Source organism: Borostomias antarcticus (genome assembly GCF_949987555.1).
Source record: "Borostomias antarcticus genome assembly, chromosome: 2".
Classification (NCBI taxonomy): domain Eukaryota; kingdom Metazoa; phylum Chordata; class Actinopteri; order Stomiiformes; family Stomiidae; genus Borostomias; species Borostomias antarcticus.
Window position 1 is genome coordinate 26857976 of NC_140235.1, and position 21555 is coordinate 26879530.

General features: G+C 41.8%; 1 protein-coding gene across 1 annotated transcript in view; it reads right to left on the reverse strand.

Moving 5' to 3' along the window:
- The window catches only part of LOC311322112 (cadherin-18-like), a gene marked incomplete at both ends in the record, with an annotated part of 58946 nt that overhangs the window by 14712 nt on the left and 22679 nt on the right, over positions 1-21555 (reverse strand). The window contains 6 exons of the mRNA XM_084454135.1: positions 212-329; positions 2804-2925; positions 8989-9125; positions 10769-11022; positions 11264-11451; positions 12273-12440. Of these exons, the coding sequence (XP_084310261.1) occupies positions 212-329; positions 2804-2925; positions 8989-9125; positions 10769-11022; positions 11264-11451; positions 12273-12440 (987 nt within the window). The remainder of the gene's footprint in view (positions 1-211; positions 330-2803; positions 2926-8988; positions 9126-10768; positions 11023-11263; positions 11452-12272; positions 12441-21555) is intronic.

Sequence of the window (21555 nt, forward strand, 5' to 3'; positions counted from 1 at the left end):
TAGACAAGCGTGTCCCCACATGTCAACAAAGCCTGGGAAAGTGCAGTCGATGGTCCACATTGTTGTAATTACAGCTGGGAGGTATGTGGGAACCATACCATGGTGTTCATCATTTGAGCGTCAATGCACTGGTGGAGAATTATGCCTGAAGGGCAGAGCGCACAATAAACTCATAAGAAATGCACACAAACATACCGAATGCAGTAATTACCTTCATTGTCCTTGAGGGTAAAGTTGGGATTAACTGGTATACCATCCGGCAAGGCGAAGGAGAATCGCTGTCCGTTTGCAAAATCATCCTTATCCACTGCACTGATAGTCTGGATCACCTATTGTTCACAAGAAGAAACATAGGAAGATCAATCAATAGCCTGAAGACAACTGTGCCTATAGGTGAAACTGTTCACCACCAACACAATGCATGATGAATGTTCTAATCACTAGCAATATACAGAACATACACGTACAGTATAGCTAAGAAAGCCGAAACAAAACGTCAGACCTCAACACTTAGCCAATTATGAAAGTCACTGCCAAGAAACATTTGACTGTGTCAAAAATACCCACAGATAAATTGTCATGCTCATCACACGAAGGGTAAAGCATGGCTAGTCTGGATAAATGTTTTCCCATTAATTGGAAACGACTCTCTTTTGAAATAGATCTCTACCCGCAGTAACAGACGTACTATTATCTATATCCACTACCTTCTCTGTGTGGCAGAAAAAAAGAGGGATGAGGATTGCTGAGAGAATGGGAGGGCTGGGCCGGGGAGCCACAGGGAGTTGGCATGAAAGGCGGGACAAGGATGACTCTCATGGCGAGCCCCCACCCCGACAATTTTGTCAGCCTGTTACCTTTCATTGGTCGGAGGCTGAAAACCAGCTCTACTGGCCAGACATACCGCCGTGGTGGGGAGGCTTGACGCGGCATGAGAGATCTGTGTGGCGCCCTCACAGTTTGACTACTGTAGCCTGGCACTTACACTGCCATGCTGGGGCATCTGTGACATTGGATTGTCAAGGAGTGCTGGTTAAATCCATTCTGCTTATACCCCAAATGGACTGGGTACACAATGTGTATGAATTACGATTATGGTAGTATTTCTTTTCATGAATTTATTCAGATCGATTGTTTGGATCATAATGTGTGGATTGCTGAAAGCTTTGAAGACATTTGGATCACTTTATATGACCTTGATGAATAGCATTTTCCATTGGGATCCAGACATTCTGATCTAATAGACCTTTCCCGACCTGACAATCACACGGAGAATAATAACCAATAAGGTTGCCTGATTTCTTAAGACCACGCCTCTGATGTCCCACAAACAAAGCTTGTCCCGCGTTGTGTTCATAGATTACACATTTGTTTGAAGAAAATGGTTCTTAAAACATACAGAAAACCGGCCTGCAGGCTGCTGTACCATAATGTTATAAGAAAACAAGCTGTATGATACTCCACACCTCCCTCCACACATCAGTTTACAGCATTGCCGACACAAAAAGCTACAAAGCTAGTAACGTTAGGTGCTTGATGTACAGTAGCTAATTAGCCCATAGCTAGTAGTTAATAGATCATTCTTACAGGTTTATTTTCCAAGAATGGATGCCACTTACTTACTCACCCTGCTTTACATGTGCAGTTAGACTTCACAATTTTGTCCTGATGAATTTCAATCTGGAGTTTGTGAGGCGTATGTATCTTCCGCATAGATCGCCAACACCTAACATCAACTTGTATGTTGTCACCTGCTCCGTCCGAAATCCTAATCTCATGGATATATCCTTGGGTAAAATAGTTCAGGCCTTTCTGTAGAACTCTCAGTGGCGTTTGGGAAATAACATACATCAATATTGTCAGGAATCATTGAGAGAATCATCAGGTATGTGCTGTTAAGTGGCCATTTTATTAACTTCACCAAAGCTTGTGGGGCATAGCAACAGTAACTAGGGGGGGGTTGGCTCGGAACTTGCCTGAATCAGAAAGGTCTATTGCATTGACATGCCATGATCATCAAAACCATCCCTTAAGATCCATGAGCCAGTGCCCCAACCCACGTCTCACACTTTCACCCCTCAAAACCCAACCTGATTGCTGTCTATCTTGGCAGCCTTCTTAATTCAAATGAATCATAAACTACCAAAAGCAAGTCAGAATGATCTGTTAGTTTGATCAAGCTCAGACAATCATTTTGAAAGAGTGATGATTAACACTCTCTCTCACTTCCCCTCAGTGGCCTTGAGTGTCCGCCCTGAGACTGGGAGGTTGTGAGTTGTGAGTCCCCGGCCAAGTCATACCAAAGGCTATAAAAATGGTACACGATGCCTCCCTGCTTGCCACTCAGCATCAAAGAGTTGGATTGGGTTAAGTCCCTGCAACATACTAGCGTCATGTCCAGGGGCTGTACTTGTACATCAAGCTGCCTCACGCTACAGAAACAGGAGATAGGCTCCTGCCCTATGGCCCACTAGGCCATAGGGCATCAAGGCTACTTACTTACTCACTTCCTCTCCCTCCCACCCTCTCTCTCTCTCTCTCTGTCTCTATCTCTCTCTATCTCTCTCTCTCTCTCTCTCTCCCTTCCTTCATCTCCCTCTCTCTGCTTGTTTCTCTGAGCAACCAAAACTGCTGTGGGAAACAGTTCACTGCATAATGCTTACATGCATCAGGACAGCTGGGAAGAGACAATGTGAGATAATCTACACTAATATAGCACCTTCTATCTGAGGTGTACAACTGAGTGTATGAGTGTGCGTGCGTGCGTGTTAATGATCGTTCTAGAAGAATAGTGGATGCTCACCTGTCCAGGCCTGGAGCTCTCACAAACAATGACCTCTTCGTCTGTGGCTATTTCAGGGGGATTGTCATTGATGTCCAAGACTTGAACAGTAACAGAAACATGACTGACAAGGCTAGGGTTATCTGGAATAAAAACAGGAGAAAATGGAAAAACACATGAATACAACAGTAATTAATTGATTGCATGCAAGGAGTCACAAAGATACAGGAGAATTCATCAGTGTTGTGACGTCCTTGAAACATGCTCTAAACCAGGGGTCTCAAACTCCCGGCCCGCGGGCCATTTCCAGCCCGCCCCACCCCTCTATCTGGCCCACGACGATGTCAAAAATAGAATGTAGTCTGGCCCGCAAAATAATTTCTTGTAAATGGCGCCGGCAGGCAAGCCTACAATGCGAAATTCAAGTTGCTCAAACGTGTGGCGAAATCATGGATGTAATAATAGAACTGGATAGAGTCACTCCATTCACTGACTGCTCGAAAAAGTGAAGCCCTGTTGAACTGCGCCATCTTTGAAAAAAACGCGTCACTGATACCTTTGACAGTCAAAGGTATCGATGACGCGTTCTTGTAGTCCACGAACAGATTGCGTTCATGGCTCTCCCCGCTCTGAGTTAGCGATGAAAAGCGGCTTGCTTATTAATCTACTTTCGTTAAATATATCCGTTAGAAAACATTTTTCAATAGCAAATAGCAAACAAAACATGTTCAGTCACAATTATACTGTTAAAACTAAGATGCCTGGATAAAAAATATGTTTTCCAACGGATATATTTGACGAAACCCTTTTCATCGCTAACTCAGAGCGGGGAGAGCCATGAATGCAATTTGTTCGTGGACTACAAGAACGCGTCATTGATACCTTTGACTGTGCATGTCAAAGGTATCAGTAACGCGTTTTTTTCAAAGATGGCGCGGTTCAATAGGGCTTCACTTTAGATTTAGGATCCTGGGGGCCTGGGCGAAATGCTGTTATTGTGCTCAGCGCGTGAGGTGAGTGCTACATACAGTCACAGGTGCAATCAATCCGCATGCGACTATACTGTAAACTATGATGAATTGCAGCTTGGCACTGAGAGGCTGTTTTCATAGTTAGATAATGTTATAAACACTGATACTATATGCAAAAAAAAAGTAGCCATTCTAAGGCTGCGTGCACACGATGGGTATTTTTAATATGCGCTGTGGATTTCGGCAGCTTATTTTCCATTCAAATCTATGGGAAATGATCAAAATGCGGGCGGATATTAAAATGTGCTGCGCATTTGCGCTGTGCGCTGGCCAGAGCGGATTCCTGAAGTTGAAAATAGTTCAACTTTTTGAGAAATCCGCTATGACGTGGAGCGTATTTTCATCAGACGACCAATCATGACGGAGGTGGGATAGCAGGCACAGAGGATCCGTGAACCGTGAACCCATAATCGAGTCTGACCAACTCTCTCCTCTTCAGCCTCTAAATAGGCTACAGCTAGAGCAATCTTTATACTTTTTGACATGACAGTCAAAGCCAAAAAGTTGCGAAGTGCAAGTAAATAATGTAATGGTTGGTTACAAGATAAAACGTAAGGTAGCCTACAATGTATCGAACTTGGATAGAGTCAAGAATGTTGTTATGGAAACGAAATACACTTCACGAGAGCCGCATCTCTTTTTCAACACAAAATCCGCTCTGGGTAACTTATCCGCTAGATAAAATATCGGCAGTGTGCACACAGCCTAAAGGAATATAATCTCAAGTGTCATTCATTTAAGCAATTGACCACGAGAGGCTATCGCGTTGGGCCTAAAACCCCCATAGCTGTTGTAAAATCCAGTGTAACCCACTGCCTCGAGTGGTCAATTTCTTTTCTACAACGGTTACTACATATATATATTCCCAAAAAACACACAGTAGTAGCCTAACATTCAATCATTTATTTACCGATCATTCTTATCATTTTAGTATTTAAATAATCTTAGGCTAAAAATAGGCTATATAGTTCTGAACTAAATGTTTGCCAGGCAACATAGGCTATCTCGGTTATTTGGGTTGGCCTTGTTCACATAAGCCTATATAGGCATAATTCGGGTGGTTCGTGTTTATTTGAACATTTCCAGCTATGGTGCAGTTATTAAAACAGTTCTCCAGAGCACTCGTTTTTGCTGGTAGGGGTGTGGAAGTGTTGGAGTCGGACTGATGAGTGCGTTTTTGTAATAGGATACGGAAAAGGCGAGAAGTTGTAAAATAGTTTGCAAAGACCGTTCGCGAAAGAAAGTGAAAAGGCTGCTCAGTTGGTTACTCTAGACGGTGGCGGAGGATTTCCAAAAGCAAAAGCCCCTATTCGGTAATTTTCCGGATTTAAACCCAATGCTAATAGCTGGGGATCCTCATAACATCAATGAGTCAATCTGTAAACTCTGGAGCTCCAAATCTCCTTTTGAATCTAGCTTATAGGCTACTTTAGCTATACCTCCCCTCGTGGAGAACGATGGTGTGGTCCACAGGGAACTCATCATCACTTTAAAACGCACCAGAGACTTGGCACAAAAGCGCACAGTCACAGGTGCATAGGGGATATCTCGAATTACACAGAGGGACGATTGGCAGCTTTTACCCTGTCAGAGGACCGACTCCGCTACCTAGAAGTTGTGTTCAGTTAAAATTATTTCACTCGTCTCGCGGCGAGATTCACGGGACTGAGAGTCTTGTAAAGAGATGAGTTTCCACGGCTACACCTGATAGTCTGTGTGGTATTGTATCTAAAACGAGCGTTGTAGGCTGGTGGTTTGATATCACAGTCACAACGCAAAGTGTAACTTCGAGACAGGATCTTTTTGGCAAGTGTTTTGGCGGGCCACCAAAACAAATCTTTCTTAGGGCCACCAGAATCCTAGGGCCGGCCCTGGTTGGACGCTGGCATTGAACGCAACGGCTGCAGTGGAGTGGATGCCATTAATTACAATCGATTCATTTCCTTAGCGTCTGATGGTTGACGCTGACGGCTGGAGTGGAGCCAAGCCGTAAGAACGAGGTTAACACACTCAGATGCAGATTTGCTGTGATGTTTAGTTGCTGTAGTTTTCTTGTTGTTGTGATGGATCATTTTGGCTCCTATGATCACCTGAGCAATTCTCCAGCACCTTGCACTGAAGGATGAATCTACTATGCCAGTTGTGGCTGCTTATGATCCAGTAGGTGCAGGGATGTGCACAGATAGACTCGAGGTGGTGCTAGAGTACCTGCCCTTTGCCCTCTGGACAAGGCAAGTGCCCTTTTGAAAGTTACTTTTATTATTATTATTATTATTATTATTATTTACAGTGTAGGCCTACTGTATGTGGCCCATGGTGACATTGATTAATTCTCGATTAAAAGCGTGTAATAATTATGCCCCAAAATGCGTTGTAATTTTGCCAGCCCCCCCCCCCGCACACACACACATGCCTGCGGCACACCCGTGCCCCTCCCCTCCCTCTCTTCCTTTGTCAATGGTAAACACAAAAAGCGGACACAAACGGAGGCGCGCTACTACTGCCATTGCCCTTCCCCCATCCAGAGTGCCCGAGTGATGACAGTTAACCAGCCAGTTAACACATAAACGAAACAAGTGTATTGTTTGCTCCCTAAGCCTCAGTTGCCAAACTATAACTTGCATTTATTTGTCTCTGTTGTGAAGTAAGTCTCATACAGCGCCAAACAGCTGAGCCTAAATTAGCCAACTGCCCACCTGCTTAACAATCTAGACGCTACTCATAATCAATTAATGGATTTAACGTAATGATGACCACCACACAACCAATGTTGGTAGAATTTGTCATTCTCAGAATTCGTCAACATCTTGCCACGCAAGGTGCCCTCATTTTTCACTGAGCATCTGCCCCCCAAAATGTCTGTGCACGCCACTGAGTAGGTGTAAATGTGCCACTCTCTGCCTGAAAATAACCAGGCTAAAAACTCTTCACCCTACACTTAGCATTATGGGTTAAGGGAGAAGTATAGTACTCTACTGGTGTAGTACGGTGGCCCAGAAGGGAAAGTGCTCTTGTATAAGGTAAATAATCAAAACTCCACTAAGACAATGAGCAATAAGGCTCGCATTTAGCTACAAAATATTTATGATAGTGGCCTTCCAAACAAAGCTTCTTACTGTATGCTTTACCTGTTTATCGAACATTTAAGGTGCTATGGACATTAGATGTCATGTAATATGACATGAAGTGCTGTTGATCCCTGTATAATCATACATGGCAAAAAAACAATAAACTCTATGAATATTAAAACATGCTATTATATCTTTGAATATAAGGGGGACATTTTCAGTATCTAAGCATGTACCATTATATTGTATGGGAACCAGGATGTCTGTTTGCAGTTACGATAATGAAAATAGTGCCAAATAACTTTCATGCGACGCACCCGCACCATGTTATGTAGAATTCCAATATTGTTTCAAGTAAATTAATGTCGGGCCATCTATGTGAACTGTTATTGCCTCACGGCTTAGCGAGTTGACTTTGAGGGTTTAAAATGGGGCTCTAAAGAGAAGCAACATGATAAAGACATTTGTATGCAGCTCTACTTGCAGTTGGTGAGGGATTTGCCTAATTGTGATAACAAATTAGTCAAATTACCTGATAGGAATTCTTCTCCAAAAGTCATTGGAGCCTGAATTGATTTAATTAATTCCCTGCATAGTATTAAGCATATAAAATTGAGACAAAACATTGAGACACATTTGATTCATTCATTGATTATTATATAATTATTCAATAATAATACATTATTCAATAATTAATATAAGGAAATACATTCTAAAAAATACCATCTCTCCTGATATTATAGGGATATTAGAGAACTACGCATGCATACTGTATATAACTTGAGTTGTCTTCTCTATATGAATGTATTTTTCTTTTATCATGTATGTTTATGTATTTTTCTTTTATTTTATCATTCACTTTTCTAATCATATTGTTTTTACGTGTGCATTTTGATTCTTATGACTCAACAAAGGTTTAGCATACGGGGGTATGGAGGTTGATCTAAACAGATACAGTACAAGGTCTTATGGTGATCTACTGGTGATTGGGAGCCATGCTCGTGATAAGATATCCCTGCTTACCAGCCCAACTGCTGCCCAGACCTTGAGAATATTGTCCTGGAAACTCAGGTTTAAAGTCCCTGGGAATCACATCTGTTCAGGGTACTGTACATCTTTTTCTCCTTGCAAACTATCTGAGAAGAACAACAACTGACTGAGTGGGTGAAAAAACAATTGTAAACTTTAACGTATGGAGTGCTTGTTCAACTTTTCAACTCTCTCTTCAGCACTGAGGAAACAAACGTTTAATTTAATCATCACGGCTCATACCGTACAGTATTTTAATCTACTGTAAAAAATGAAAATTAACTTGTTTGTGCTTGACTTCTGCCAACAGAATTCATACTGTATGTATAATAATTCTATAAATCAGACAAATCCTACTTTTGTGTTGTGACATTGCATGTTAAATGGTGTTAAACATTGTTGTATTACAGCTTAACCATTATGAGACTGCTTAATATAATTCTATACAGTAATAGTATTGTCCATTGCAGGTAAGCCTTTGCTTCAGAGCTGTCTTCACCGTGATACCTTCACATCAATGTCACTGTTAAGTAGGCCTGCATGCAACTGAGAAGCCCACATACAGTACAAACCACTGTGAAACCTAGGAGATTGCGTCTTTGATCTAGTGGTTAGATCGTTGGGTTCCCATGCAGAGGTTCAGTGGTTTGAATTCATACCTGTTACATGTCTAACACCTTCCCTGTCAACACATCCATTCTCCTGAAGTTGGACCCATTCAAAATCCTCACATATGGGTCTACTTCTGCCTCAATTGTTTTATTCATTGTAATATAACTACCTAATCATTCTGAATATGTTGTTAAAAAAAACAGTAGTCCCCAATTCCACTGCAGACAAGTACATTCAGTACAGCAGTCATGAACATTTATCTCGATTTCTCATTGATTATTTTCAAGCAAACACACACACACACACACACACACACACACACACACACACACCACACACCACACCACACCACACGCACACACACACACACACACACACACACACACACACACACACACACACACACACACACACACACACACACACACACACACACACTTCTAAGGAGGATAACCTGGGTACCTACCAACCTCCGAGGCCATCACAGTGATGTTGTGCCAGGGTATGTCCTCTCTGTCCAGGGCTTGAGTTGTCCTTATGACTCCACTCTCCTCGTCGATTATGAAGTACCTCACTCCAGCCTCACTGCTGTTCATGGAGTACCTATTTTAAAGCGGAGTCTCATTTAGAGTTACACACTGGGCTGAGTGAAAAGCAATGAAAAGCAAAATAGACCATACTAAAGGCTTTCTACTCAAACAGAATAATTCCACTGATAGCAGATTTAAAAAAACAACAACTCTTGAATACTAAGACAGGTTCTGATACATTTGTTATGATTGAATGTATGACTTGTGTACTTGCTAATATATCTCTCATTAACCTACTTCACACTTCTAACTCTGTTGTGAATTTAATTTGCAATTTGTATTATTATGGAAAAAAAATTAATTGCAGTTGGAAAGGCAGAAGCACAATAAAGCTATTGCCTTCATTTGATGTAATAAATTAATTGTAGCATAGCTTGCTTACAATTGTAGCAGGCGCTCACTGCAGCAGTGCTGTCACAGTTTATTACATGCTCAGACTTATATGAGCACAAAGGCTTTTCAACTGGAAAGTGAGGTGCGGTAAGGTTCCAGTACTAAGAGGAAGTACAGACGTCTCACTACTCAGGTGTAACGATAACTGTAAAAATAATTGAAAACAAAAACAAACAGCGAGACAAAAAGACCACATGAAATGCCCAGTGTAATGAGGCTGGAGTAAATTATCCAGCTCCAGTGGTAAAAAAGGTGATGCACATCATTGACAAAGTAAACTTATTAGCCATAGTAGAGACACATTGGCACACTGAGATCTGAGGCAAAATTCAAAGAGCGGAATGTCTGAAGCACATTTTACCCATCGCTGTGCATTATTGTGAAGGTGTCAACAGAGTTGTCTCATGGAAGTGTAATGAGTGCCAACTCTAGCTTCTTTGAGGGAAGTAAAGACTAATCACCTTGCCTGGCTCTCCAGAACGAGTCACTTAAAGAGCATCAACTGAAAATGTCAGTTCAACCTGGCCCGCATCCACTGAACCTCTCTCAGTCTCAGAGCACGAGTGAAAGAAAGCAAGAAGCACCATTGATCAAAAAGAGGAAGTAATCAGTGTCTACTACATTCCGACGCCAACACAAGGAACAGCCGTGTGCTTGCATTGTTAAGTTTTTTTTTCCTTAGTTCAAAAGGATGTCATCCAAGCACTTTCCATTGTGTTCTGCTTCTGCTGTCTGTGATGAACATATAGTGGGATCAGTAGGAATGGACGGAGGGGAGGAATCCCACCGGGAGGGCTGTAATACTCTTTCATATGTAGATTTCTTTTTGTTAACAAAAAGTTGATATCTTAAGATTCTTATGTGAATCAACCATTTATTTGACTTTTTTCTTTCCTTCACCTCTTATAAATTATACCGTATCATTTGATACATGGGGTTGCTGGAAGAGCCAGGTTTTTGGAAACAGGGCGGAAAGAGATATGGCCTCAATAACAAGAAGAGAGACTGGGGCTCGGTGCCTAACGCCTATTCAGGAATTCCCTGGGCTCAACACAGAAAAGCATTTAACAAAACCAAGATCCTATATCATGTAATAAGACCTTTAGATTGTTACTTATCGATGTGCACGAAGGGCAGTGCACCTCTGAAGGGAGTTGGAAGCAGTTCCCTCTTCACTTTTGCAATGTGAAAATGAATACCACACACACACACACACACACACATTTCTGCGAAACGACCAATGAGAAGGTGGCAAAATCCTACCTGACTGGACTATTTCTGCTGTCAGGGTCCCGGGCTGTTACCTGCCCCACTTCCGTGCCGGTCCTTGCGTTCTCGTACACATCCATGATGTAATAATCCATTGAGAAGACAGGCGGCTCGTCCACGTCTCCTACCGTGATTTTAAGGGTAGCGGTGTCTTTGAAAGGCCCAGAGTAGGAAAAGCGGGGGTCTGGTTTCGTATTCACTGCCTCAATGTGAAGAGTGTAGGTCTTCTTCCTCTCATAGTTCAGTGGCTGTTCAGGGGAGAGTGTTCCAGAAAAAAACATACATTATAGGGTTAACCATGGGACTAAGGGTAAACATACAGTTAACAAATGTGATGTCAAAATACTACTTCTGAACTCCTGTCTCATGATATCAAACCCTGCTTTAAGACATTACCAAGAAGATGCATGTTTTTTTCATAAATACTGTACATCAAATACATAATATACATTGTTAAAACAGAGGGAAAGTATAGTCAATGCGGTTTACCTTTTTCAGGCTGAAAACTCCTTCTCTGGTGTCTTTCTCGTTGGAGATGGAGAACATGGCAGCCCCCTCAGAGTTGATGATGCTGTATTTGATCTCTGCGTTGACGCCAACATCCGCATCATTGGCTTTGATTTTACCCACTGGTTTACCAACCTGTGCTGACTCTGGGACATACAGCTGGTAGTTTTCTGTGGAGGAAATATTGAGGGAGAAAAAGCATTCAGAAAGGGCAGAGTATTTCAATTAAGCAAACTCTTTGCTCGAGTACAGCAGTCTAATTTTCATGCTGCATATTTGCACCCCTACTGAGAACATTCTTTGAAGTACGTTACAAGGCTTGAATTAGCATTCCATGCTGACGAGTTTGTTGGCAATTGGATCGTGTAGATTTTAACAATTTGGCTGTGGCCTAATAACAATGTCTCCCGCTTGAGCACAGTATAAACAATATAGCATTTTAGAGACAAAACATATAAATATGCAATATCATCACTGCACTATGGGGTTAAAATAGAAAATAATTCACTATGTGATAGATAGATAGATAGATAGATAGATAGATAGATAGATAGATAGATAGATAGATAGATAGATAGATAGATAGATGATTTTGCTTGATGCATGGCTGTCTAACTCCTGTCTTAATTATCCAAAGTTAATTATTCAAAAATAGAGTCTAGGAATGCTATTAAGCTGATGAGTCATTGCATAATAAAGCAGAATCCATATTAATGTAGAGTTCATCATGGGTTTTTCATGGATGAGAATTCATCATATGTAATTATCCCCTTTAAAATAGTCTCAGATTGATATCATACTTAGTCAGGTCTGTACAGGAGATTTGGTACAGAACAAAATTATTCCAACAATGGACGCACCCTAGCATCTACAGTAACGTAACGATTTCTCAGAAACAATTAAGAAAGTGTATGGAACCAAAGTTCATGAAAGGAAATGGTAGCTGAGAATCAAGTAAACAGGAGTGATAAAGGGGCTGGCGTGGACCTACTTTGCGGGAACTTGGGCGGGTTGTCGTTGACGTCTGTCAGGGTGATGTTGATGGTGGTCGACCCAGAGAGTCCTCCAACCTGCCCTGCCATGTCTTTGGCTTGAATTACTACAGCATAGTGCTCTTTCGCTTCCCGGTCCATTTCAGCCAGGGCGGTTCTGATGACTCCTGCAGGAGGAGAGTAGAGATGTGAGGTTGTTGTTTTTTTTTCTCCAAAGACGGAGCAGACACAGTTAGTTCCCAATCTTATCAAATGAGGGCTGAAACAGGGATTTCAACTGGCTGTCCTATCCCAGTTAACTCTAAAGCTTGGTGAGACTGTTGAAGCAGCTGTCCAGTTAATGTAGTTGGGAAAAACCCCCATTGAACTGCAGTCATTAATACAGTGTAATTGCATTTGCAAGTTCTGTGTAACAACTGTTGTATAATACACTGTTAAAACTCCCAGTTACACTTCAATTAAGCAGTGGCACAGTTTGTAATTGCACACTGTACGTGTGTATGTAGTGTAGGTGTAATACGGTGAATGTTGAGTTCATTACAATGCAAATTCAATGTCACTCAAATGATCAACTTTGTGTTGCTTTTGTTTTCTGATAGACATTGTACCTAAAGAAGTGTTAGAAAACCACAAAGGAAATGATGGACAAGTGGGAGTATCTGCACCAGCCACATGCAGTACCTGGACCAATAATAAAAGAGTAAACGACTCCTTGTAGGAAACAACAATGTTCTGAAGTTAAACTGATATATTATTACTGTCTAGGACCAAATTCTGATACTTTTTTTTTATTTTATTTTTTAAATCAAAGGGTCGTAGAGTTTGACAGTTCATATACAAGACTAATAACATAAAAATACAGTAGGTTCCTCCAGTATCCTTTTATTCTTGATTCACCCAGTCTTTCATTGTCAAGGTTAGCCTTTCTCCACTTTTCATTATAGCTCAAATCACTAAGCAACCTTGGCGCAAAGGGGAATGCAACTTTCCAAGGCACCCATTCCATCATGTTTATGACTACAATAATACCAGAAACATAGCCATGAACGTCCAGAGGGTAAAAACTCTGCACATTAGACACCAGGACTATGCTACAAAGTAAACTTATCACAGTGATATATACCAATATGTTACATATACCAATATTTTCTTTATATATCTATATTAGCAAATTAACCCAGTTAAATCCGCAGGGTTGGTGTAGACAAACATGTGCCTCCTAACAGTATTGTATACTGTAATTTATAAACAGTGTGGACTGGCCAGGGAAACTCAACATTATTATTGCCAATCACAACACATGCAGTAAGAAGATACTTTAACAACCCTGCAGAGTTAACCTGATTAATTTGCTATATATATAATATTAGCAAGGGCAACCCTATCGTCTAACCAACCCAATCCACATAAAGGAGACTGATTTGATATAGCTGCTGGTCTTCTGAGTTCTCATTCTAAATCTGTCTTTATTCCCCCAACGGCAAAACCTCAAGCAGACGGTGAACTTGTGTTCTGATGAACTTATGAACCCTCCCTCTATAACAACAACACCAAGAAGAGTAGGATCACCACAGTGATGGAAAAGCATTATCAGGAGACCGAAATAGACTTTGCTTCTGTGCCTGAGCGTTCAATGATAAGGTCATGGAAAACATCAGGGGTCACATCGTAGGATTTCATCTGGCTGGTGAAAAATGTCAATTTCAGATTGAATCCAAGAGATAGGAGTTGTTTACCTTTGGCATGAAAAGAGAACATTTGAGAGACAATCATTCATTTTTTCCAAACAAATGGTCAATTTATTCCTGTTTCTTCCCTTAACTATGTGTCTATCTTTTGCTTGCGGGAGAACCAGAACATGTAAGAAGAAGTGTGAGGAAGTGCCGACTAGCCTCGGACAATATTTCCAACAAAATGAAAATAAGGTGCTGAAATGATTCGGTGGTAGTCATTGGAATGCCTCTGTCTCAAAAACAGAAACACAAAACACATCTACTGTATATGGCAAACAAACAGTAGCCTACATTTGATAGCACATGATGATGTTGCACAATTATACTGTATGTTTAATCCATGTCAGTAGGGGGCTGTAAACGTCCTTTGCTTGTTACTGAAGTGTCACAAGTTTGATCGCAGCAAAGTGCAGTCCTTTTGTTGTGCTAGTACAAGGGACAGGAAACTCTGGCTCCGGAACCACATTTGGTTCCTTGACTACTCATCGCTTACTCCCACACAAATTTAGGATTGGCAAATCTGCTTTTTCTTTTAATGCCCCTCACTCCTGGAATGCCCTCCAACGCTTTTTAAAACTGGACTCAATGCCATCATTTTTAAAGTTCAAGTCCATGATTATGCACCATTGTACATTTTTTTTTACTATTTTTATATTGAGTTTATCCATTTAGTTACTGTTTTTATATACCTTCCTGTGTGTCTGTCCTTTTGTTGTTGCTGTTGTGGTTTATGTTTTGTTCGCTCGTCGTCAATGTAAATGAGGGCAACCTCAGTGCCTCTCGAGCATAACTAAAGGTTTGAAATGAAATGAAAAATCGTCTGACTTAGCCATGTGTTTGTATAATGTTAGCCACGTATTTAGCTGATAAATCAGGAACAATGGATAATTGATCGATGTCGGACCTGTTTTTCAACTGTAGTTGCAATGCTGGGCCCATTGCAGTCATGATAGAAAGTCTGTTTCAAGCTGTTTTCCTTTTTACAGCTACATAGAGGGCCCTTCCTATTTCAACTGACTAGCGAATATGCGGGGGGGGGGGGGGGGGGGGGGGGGGGGGGGTGGTGTGTGAGGGTGCATATCCATATATGGAGTGAAAAGCACCCACTTGTTTATATCTAACACGCTGCACCACTACCCCATCTAGTGGCCAATTTTTTTTAACTGAGCACCTTTAAAATAAAGGCACCACGAGGGGCAAAAAACTAAACCAAAGACTAAACAATAAAACCAAGGTATACTGTACACTCAACAAGTGGATAACAAAAGACAAAGCTTACAAGCTTACAGACGTACAAGTTGGCACAGGACAACACCAGGGGCAATGCACAGCTACAGTATGAATACATAATGGATAAAGAAAGTATAAATAATGGACAGAGAACAGAAGGGAGCAACATGTAGGCTATATATACACAGACTAACAAGACAAGTGGAAACCAATCAAAAATCAATGGCACAGGTCTCCTCTCACTCAATTTAGCCAGTTGTAGTCCTAGGATCTGCTATTGGGGCGGGGTGGCCAAGAACAGTGTCTCTGATTGTGGATAGTGTAGTTTTTCCTGTATGAACAGCAGTAGTTTGAGGGGACAAAATGAGGACAGATGTCAAAAATTCAGTTTTTGAGATAAAATTCTGAAACATTTCACACTACATCTACCATGTCATGAAAATGTTGTCTTTTGCCCCCACTACATTGGAGATTTATTGAGCGAGTATTTGAAGTAGCTGCATACAGTACTGTTTACAGTGAAACATTTTAATGTGCTGTGGGCTCAATTTTTTACATTTCAAAAATATGTGAAGATTGTTTTGGGAAGACACTGAAGATGCAGTGTAGCAATTGGGGTGTCAATTTGCTTCAATCACGCAGCTGCCATATTGATCAAGTCTGACATAATGGGTTGGGAGAATGCGGAAGTGCCTGTTGACTCCAATGTTAAAAGTTCACTATAAGAACACCACTTCAAGAACCAAAATAGTCGAAATAACAGGCTGAATACACAATCGGAATTACAAACTCATCATTACAAGACTCCGATTGTTTTTCACTGCCATAGTTTTCGCATTTTGAAATACATGGACGTGAGTCTAGTAATGATGAGTTTGTAATTCCGATAGTGTATTCAGTGCAATCAAGTTTTAATCTTTAGACAGTTGCTATAGCGCCATCATCAGGACTATTGACAACAATCTAGAAGACAGCCTCTAGATAATTATATTTTTCATTACTAGTCTTGTTGCTCACTGTTCATCCAAAATGAATCTATCCTATTCTAGTGTATGTTACATTACATTACATTACAGTCATTTAGCAGACGCTTTTATCCAAAGCGACTAACAATAATTGCATTTAACGTAGGAAATGCCAATGTACTACTACTTGCCAGAACTCACAAGTGCATCTCTTTTCTAAAACAAGTGACTAAGAGCATAATCTAGTGCTGAAGGCAAAGTGCAAGAATAGCAATTGAAAATACAATAGGGGGTGCTAAAGAGGGAGGAATGTTGTAGTACTTCTTGAAGAGATGAGTTTTGAGCCTGCGACAAAAGATGGGCAGCGACTCTGCTGTCCTGACATCAGTGGGCAGTTCGTTCCACCACTTCGAGGCCAGGACAGAGAAGAGCCGTGATCGTGTCGATCGATCACAGGGGCCTCGGAGTGACAGGGCCCCAGCAAGGAGGGAGTTGCAGTAGTCCTTGCGGGATGAGCACCTGTGCCGTTCCATCAGTGAGGAAAGGGCAAATCCTCCTGATGTTGTAGAGCATGAATCTGCAGGAGCGTGTGACGGATGTGATATGTGCGTAGAACGACAATTGGTCGTTCAGGGTCACACCCAGATTCTTCGCAGTCTGAGTCTGTGTCACCACTGTGTCTTCAATGGTGATGGCCAGGTCCCGGTGCGGGCAGCCCTTTCCTGGGAGGAACAGCAGCTCAGTCTTGTCCAGATTGAGCTTGAGGTGATGTGTCGTCATCCACTCCGAGATGTCAGCCAAGCACCCAGCTATGCGTGTCTCCACTTGTGTATGTCACTGTGACACTGTACAAAAGTAAACAAAGCAGGATCTTGATTCTATCAAGACCCAATTTCCTGTTTTGACAATTGAGGCTATTTTCTTACCAACAATTTTTCTCATTCTCTTTGGGACTTTGTAGGCAAAGACTAATCCACCTGCCTTGGGCAGAATACTAATTGGAAGTGGGTCAAAGAACAAGACAGCCAATAGTATTAGGTTACATATCTGTTATATTGGGACATGACAGGGGGTTAAAAGTTGTCCAGTCCACCCCCTGTCTATGAAACTCGCCTGCTGACTGGTGACATTAAACACATGTTGGTTTTCATGCTGTGCAGGTCAATCTGTGACTATCGAGGCTAGACACGCACAAAGAGATTCCCATCAGAAAAGGAGGTCATGCGAAAGTGGTACAAAGGAGGGAAGCAGGCATGTGGGCCTTGACTCAGATCTTAATTTCGAAAACCACATCAAGAATATTACAAAGACATCTTTTTACCACCTAAGGAACATTGCCAAGGTGCAACCCTTTCTCTCTCAGGCTGACACCGAAAGATTAATGCATGCTTTCATCACAAGCAGGCTGGACTACTGCAATGCTCTATTATCAGGCCTACCAAAGAAAGCAATCTCTAAGCTACAAATGATACAGAATGCTGCAGCACGAGTCCTCACTAAGACTAGACGAAGGGCACACATCACACCAGCCTTAAAATCGCTACACTGGTTACCTGTCAACTCTAGAATAGACTTTAAAATACTATTACTAGTCTATAAATCTCTCCAGTCACTCACCAGAATACATTTCAGACATGCTTGTTAGGTACATGCCCAACAGACCACTCAGATCCTCAGGTACTGAACTTTTAACAGTTCCAAAAGCCAGGACCAAGAAACACAGAGGCAGCTTTTAGTTTCTATGCCCCCAACCTCTGGAACACCCTGCCGGAGTGCCTAAGAAGGGCCGAAACAACGAAACAACAAAGCGAGATCTCAAGACGTACCTTTTCGGCCTAGCCTACAATCACTAGCCAGGACCTTGAGACACAGAAAGGCAGCCTCAAACCTACCTGTGAATCCTCTGTATACATTGGTGTATATCCTGCTATGCACTGTATGTATATCAAGTAGTGTACAGAAGCTGGTTACCCTGAAACAGGCTTGTTCTGTTCAGACAGCTGTGTTGCTTCAATGGCTCAGCGTGCTACTAACTGTTTTCTGCCTCCCCTAGTGCCTCTCTCTCTCCCTCCTACCTTCTAACCAGGTCCAGTGGATGCCCCACTGTCGCCCGCAGACCTCCCTGAGTCCGATAGATACCCCCGTGTCAGCTGTGGATGTCGTAGTATTTAGTTAACACAGACACACATACACACATCAGTCCACATCCGGCTTAGGCCTGGGCCTGATGCTTAGCCTTTCTTGCTCTGAAAATGTAATTTAATGTAATTTATTGCTCTATAAATGTTCTTAGCCGTTAGACAAATATATTCCAGGAACTTGCTCCAGGTTGCCTGTTTTAATATATGTTGCTTTTATGGCTCTGTGTGCTACTAACCCTGTTTTGCCTTCCCTCTCCCTAGTGCCTCTCTCTCTCCCTCATATCTTCTAACCAGGTCCAGTGGATGCCCGACTGTCACCAGCAGACCTCCCGGAGTCCGATAGATACCCCCATGTCTGCTGTGGATGTCGTAGCATTTAGTTAACACACACACGTACACACAGACATACACCAGCCCACTTCCGGCTTTAGGCCTGGGCCATAGCAAACACACACAAGTATTTGCCATGTCTCTCCTATGATGCTTTTTTAGCCTCTCTTACTCTGAAATATAATTTAATGTAATGTACTGCTTTATAAATGTGCTTAGCCGGTAGACAAACATACTCCAGGAGCTTGCTCGATCGCCATGTTGAGAGGGGTCAGGGAAGAATTTTTACAGCTCACTTATCTGGCCCCCTGGTGATTACTGTTTTTTTGCTTCCCTCTGGAATATGTACAGTAGAGGTGGGTCGAATGCCCACCTCCCTTGTTCTCTGTAAAGCGCATTGTGTTGCCTCTGGGTATGAAATGCGCTATACAAATAAAGCTTTGATTGATTGATTGATTGATTGACAGCCTCACGCCCTATACATACACTACATGTAACAAAGGGGAACTTTGTTACCAATCCTTTGCACAATTTGCACATTGTGTTAGGCACTGATGGATTAATTGAAAGGTTTGCAGCAGTTTTGTACAGCATTAATAATTGCACACAATCTAAGCTTAAATATGGCTTAAAGCTTTTTATTGAATGTCGGTTGGCTGGGTATGTGGTTTGTGTGACTGTTTGTCTCGTCCTGCAGGGTTGGCTGCTCTGCATGGGCAATGGTGGCTCCACCTGTGGAGCCAAACAAAATGTTAAACAACCATATTGTTTGGTAAAATGCCTCGATTGGGCATGAGCAGGTGCAATATTTTAGAGCAATACATTTTAGATTTTCGTCTTCCTTGTTAGCACTGCCACAGTTGAAAACACAATTGTCCCAGTCATTATGAGTTTATATTATGCGCACTATTTATTAACAAGCACAAACCTGTTGATAAGGGGAGACAAAAACAAATGGTTTGAATGATTTATCTTGTGCTCACAAGAGAAAATGCCAAGTTAAATGAAAATTAATTTATTCTTGTCCCTGGCAGTCATTATTCCCATGCCCAAACTGTGGCAACACAGGTTTGAGAGTATCACTTACAGTTAAAATGACTACGAACACATCTGCCTGTTTTACAGTTTTTGACCAGCAGGGGGTTGGTGAGCGCATGAAGCCTCGAGAAATTAACCCTTTTGTGAACCATTTGGCTGGAAAGCTTCAAGTCTTCAATAAGCTTAATCTCGCCATCACTAATGCAAACGCTTACCTGAGCTATCTTGTGTCTGCCAGGTGTTCAGGCAAAAGAGTTCCGCCGGATGTCCGAGCACCTTTAAATAGTTCCGGGAGGGACCATGTGATGGAATAGCAGAGGGGGTGTTGTCATCATGAACGTAATGTATATATATATTGTTTATATGTTGCCGTACTGATTGGTGAAGAGCAACATTTATGTATCTGCTTTGATTATGTATATATTTTGGATTATGTATTTGTGACAGTGACAGTATGTTTAATTTGGAGAATGGTATTTGTGTAACCCTATAGATGGTAGCATCCAGGCTAATTACCTGTGGCAGGGTATATACGGCTGTGTGCACACTGCAGATTTTTTATGTAGCGGATAAGTTACCCAGAGCGGATTTTGTGTTGAATTTAAGATGCGGCTCTCCCGAAGCGCGTTTCGTTTCCATAACAACCTTCTTGACTCTAGCCAAGTTCAATACATTGTACCTTACGTTTTATCTTGTAACCAACCGTTACATTATTTACTTGCACTTCGCAACTTTTTGGCTTTTACTGTCATGTCTTAAAAGTAGAAAGATTGCTCTGGCTGTAGCCTATTTAGAGGCTGAAGAGGAGAGAGTTGGTCAGACTCGATTATGGGTTCACGATATCCTCCGTGCCTGCTATCCCACCTCTGTCATGATTGGTCGTCTGATAAAAATACGCTCCACGTCATAGCGGATTTCTCAAAAAGTTTAACTATTTTCAACTTCAGGAATCCGCTCTGGCCAGCGCACAGCGCAAATGTGCAGCGCATTTCAATATCCGCCCGCATTTTGATCTTTTCCCATAGCTTTGAATGGAAAATAAGCTGCCGAAATCCGCAGCGCCTATTAAAAATACCCATAGTGTGCACGCACCCTAAGGCTGCAAGTATTCATCTGCCTGGGCTGCGGTGGGTAGGACCTGGAGTGTGGGTGAATAAAACACCTTCTTGGTTGCACCATACCACACCGCCTCTTTGCTGTCAATCCAGCTGCTAACCGGGTTCATCCTAACACTACAATACATGGGTGTCTTGTGAGGCATTCAAGTTAATGTGAAGGTATGTAACCTTTCAAAAGGTAGCAATGAGTAGAAGGAAAAAAGAGAAAAGAAATCGAGTAGCCAGCATGTAAAGCTACTCTTTTCTGTTAATTTCTTTGAAACATCTGGTGTTCATATTCCTCTGATATTTCATATTTGCTAGATATATTCTGTAAATGTATTGGAGTGTGTGCAGAAAGCTATTGAAAGATGCAGGTAATTAACAGGAGTCCTAGCTACAGTATACTTAACCCGGGGTTCTAAGGAAACATACTCTGGCAGAGACAGACACACTTTCCATTAAAACAATACAAAGACAGATGATGTGGCCTTTCAAGTCTCTTCCCCCTTGCTTAACTGATTGAGGCACATCGCTCCCCAGCAATCACTCATTGCATATTGCACAGGAACAGTGAACACACCATGAAAAATGAAATGTCTTGTCTTGTGATATTTTGCACTTTTTTCCACCTATATGTGGAATATGAATTGTCAGTCTACTCGGGTGATCTCAACATTTCTCATCTCTCCATTCTCATCAGGACAATCACTAGAGACAGGCTACAAAACATAAGTTACTGGGAGCA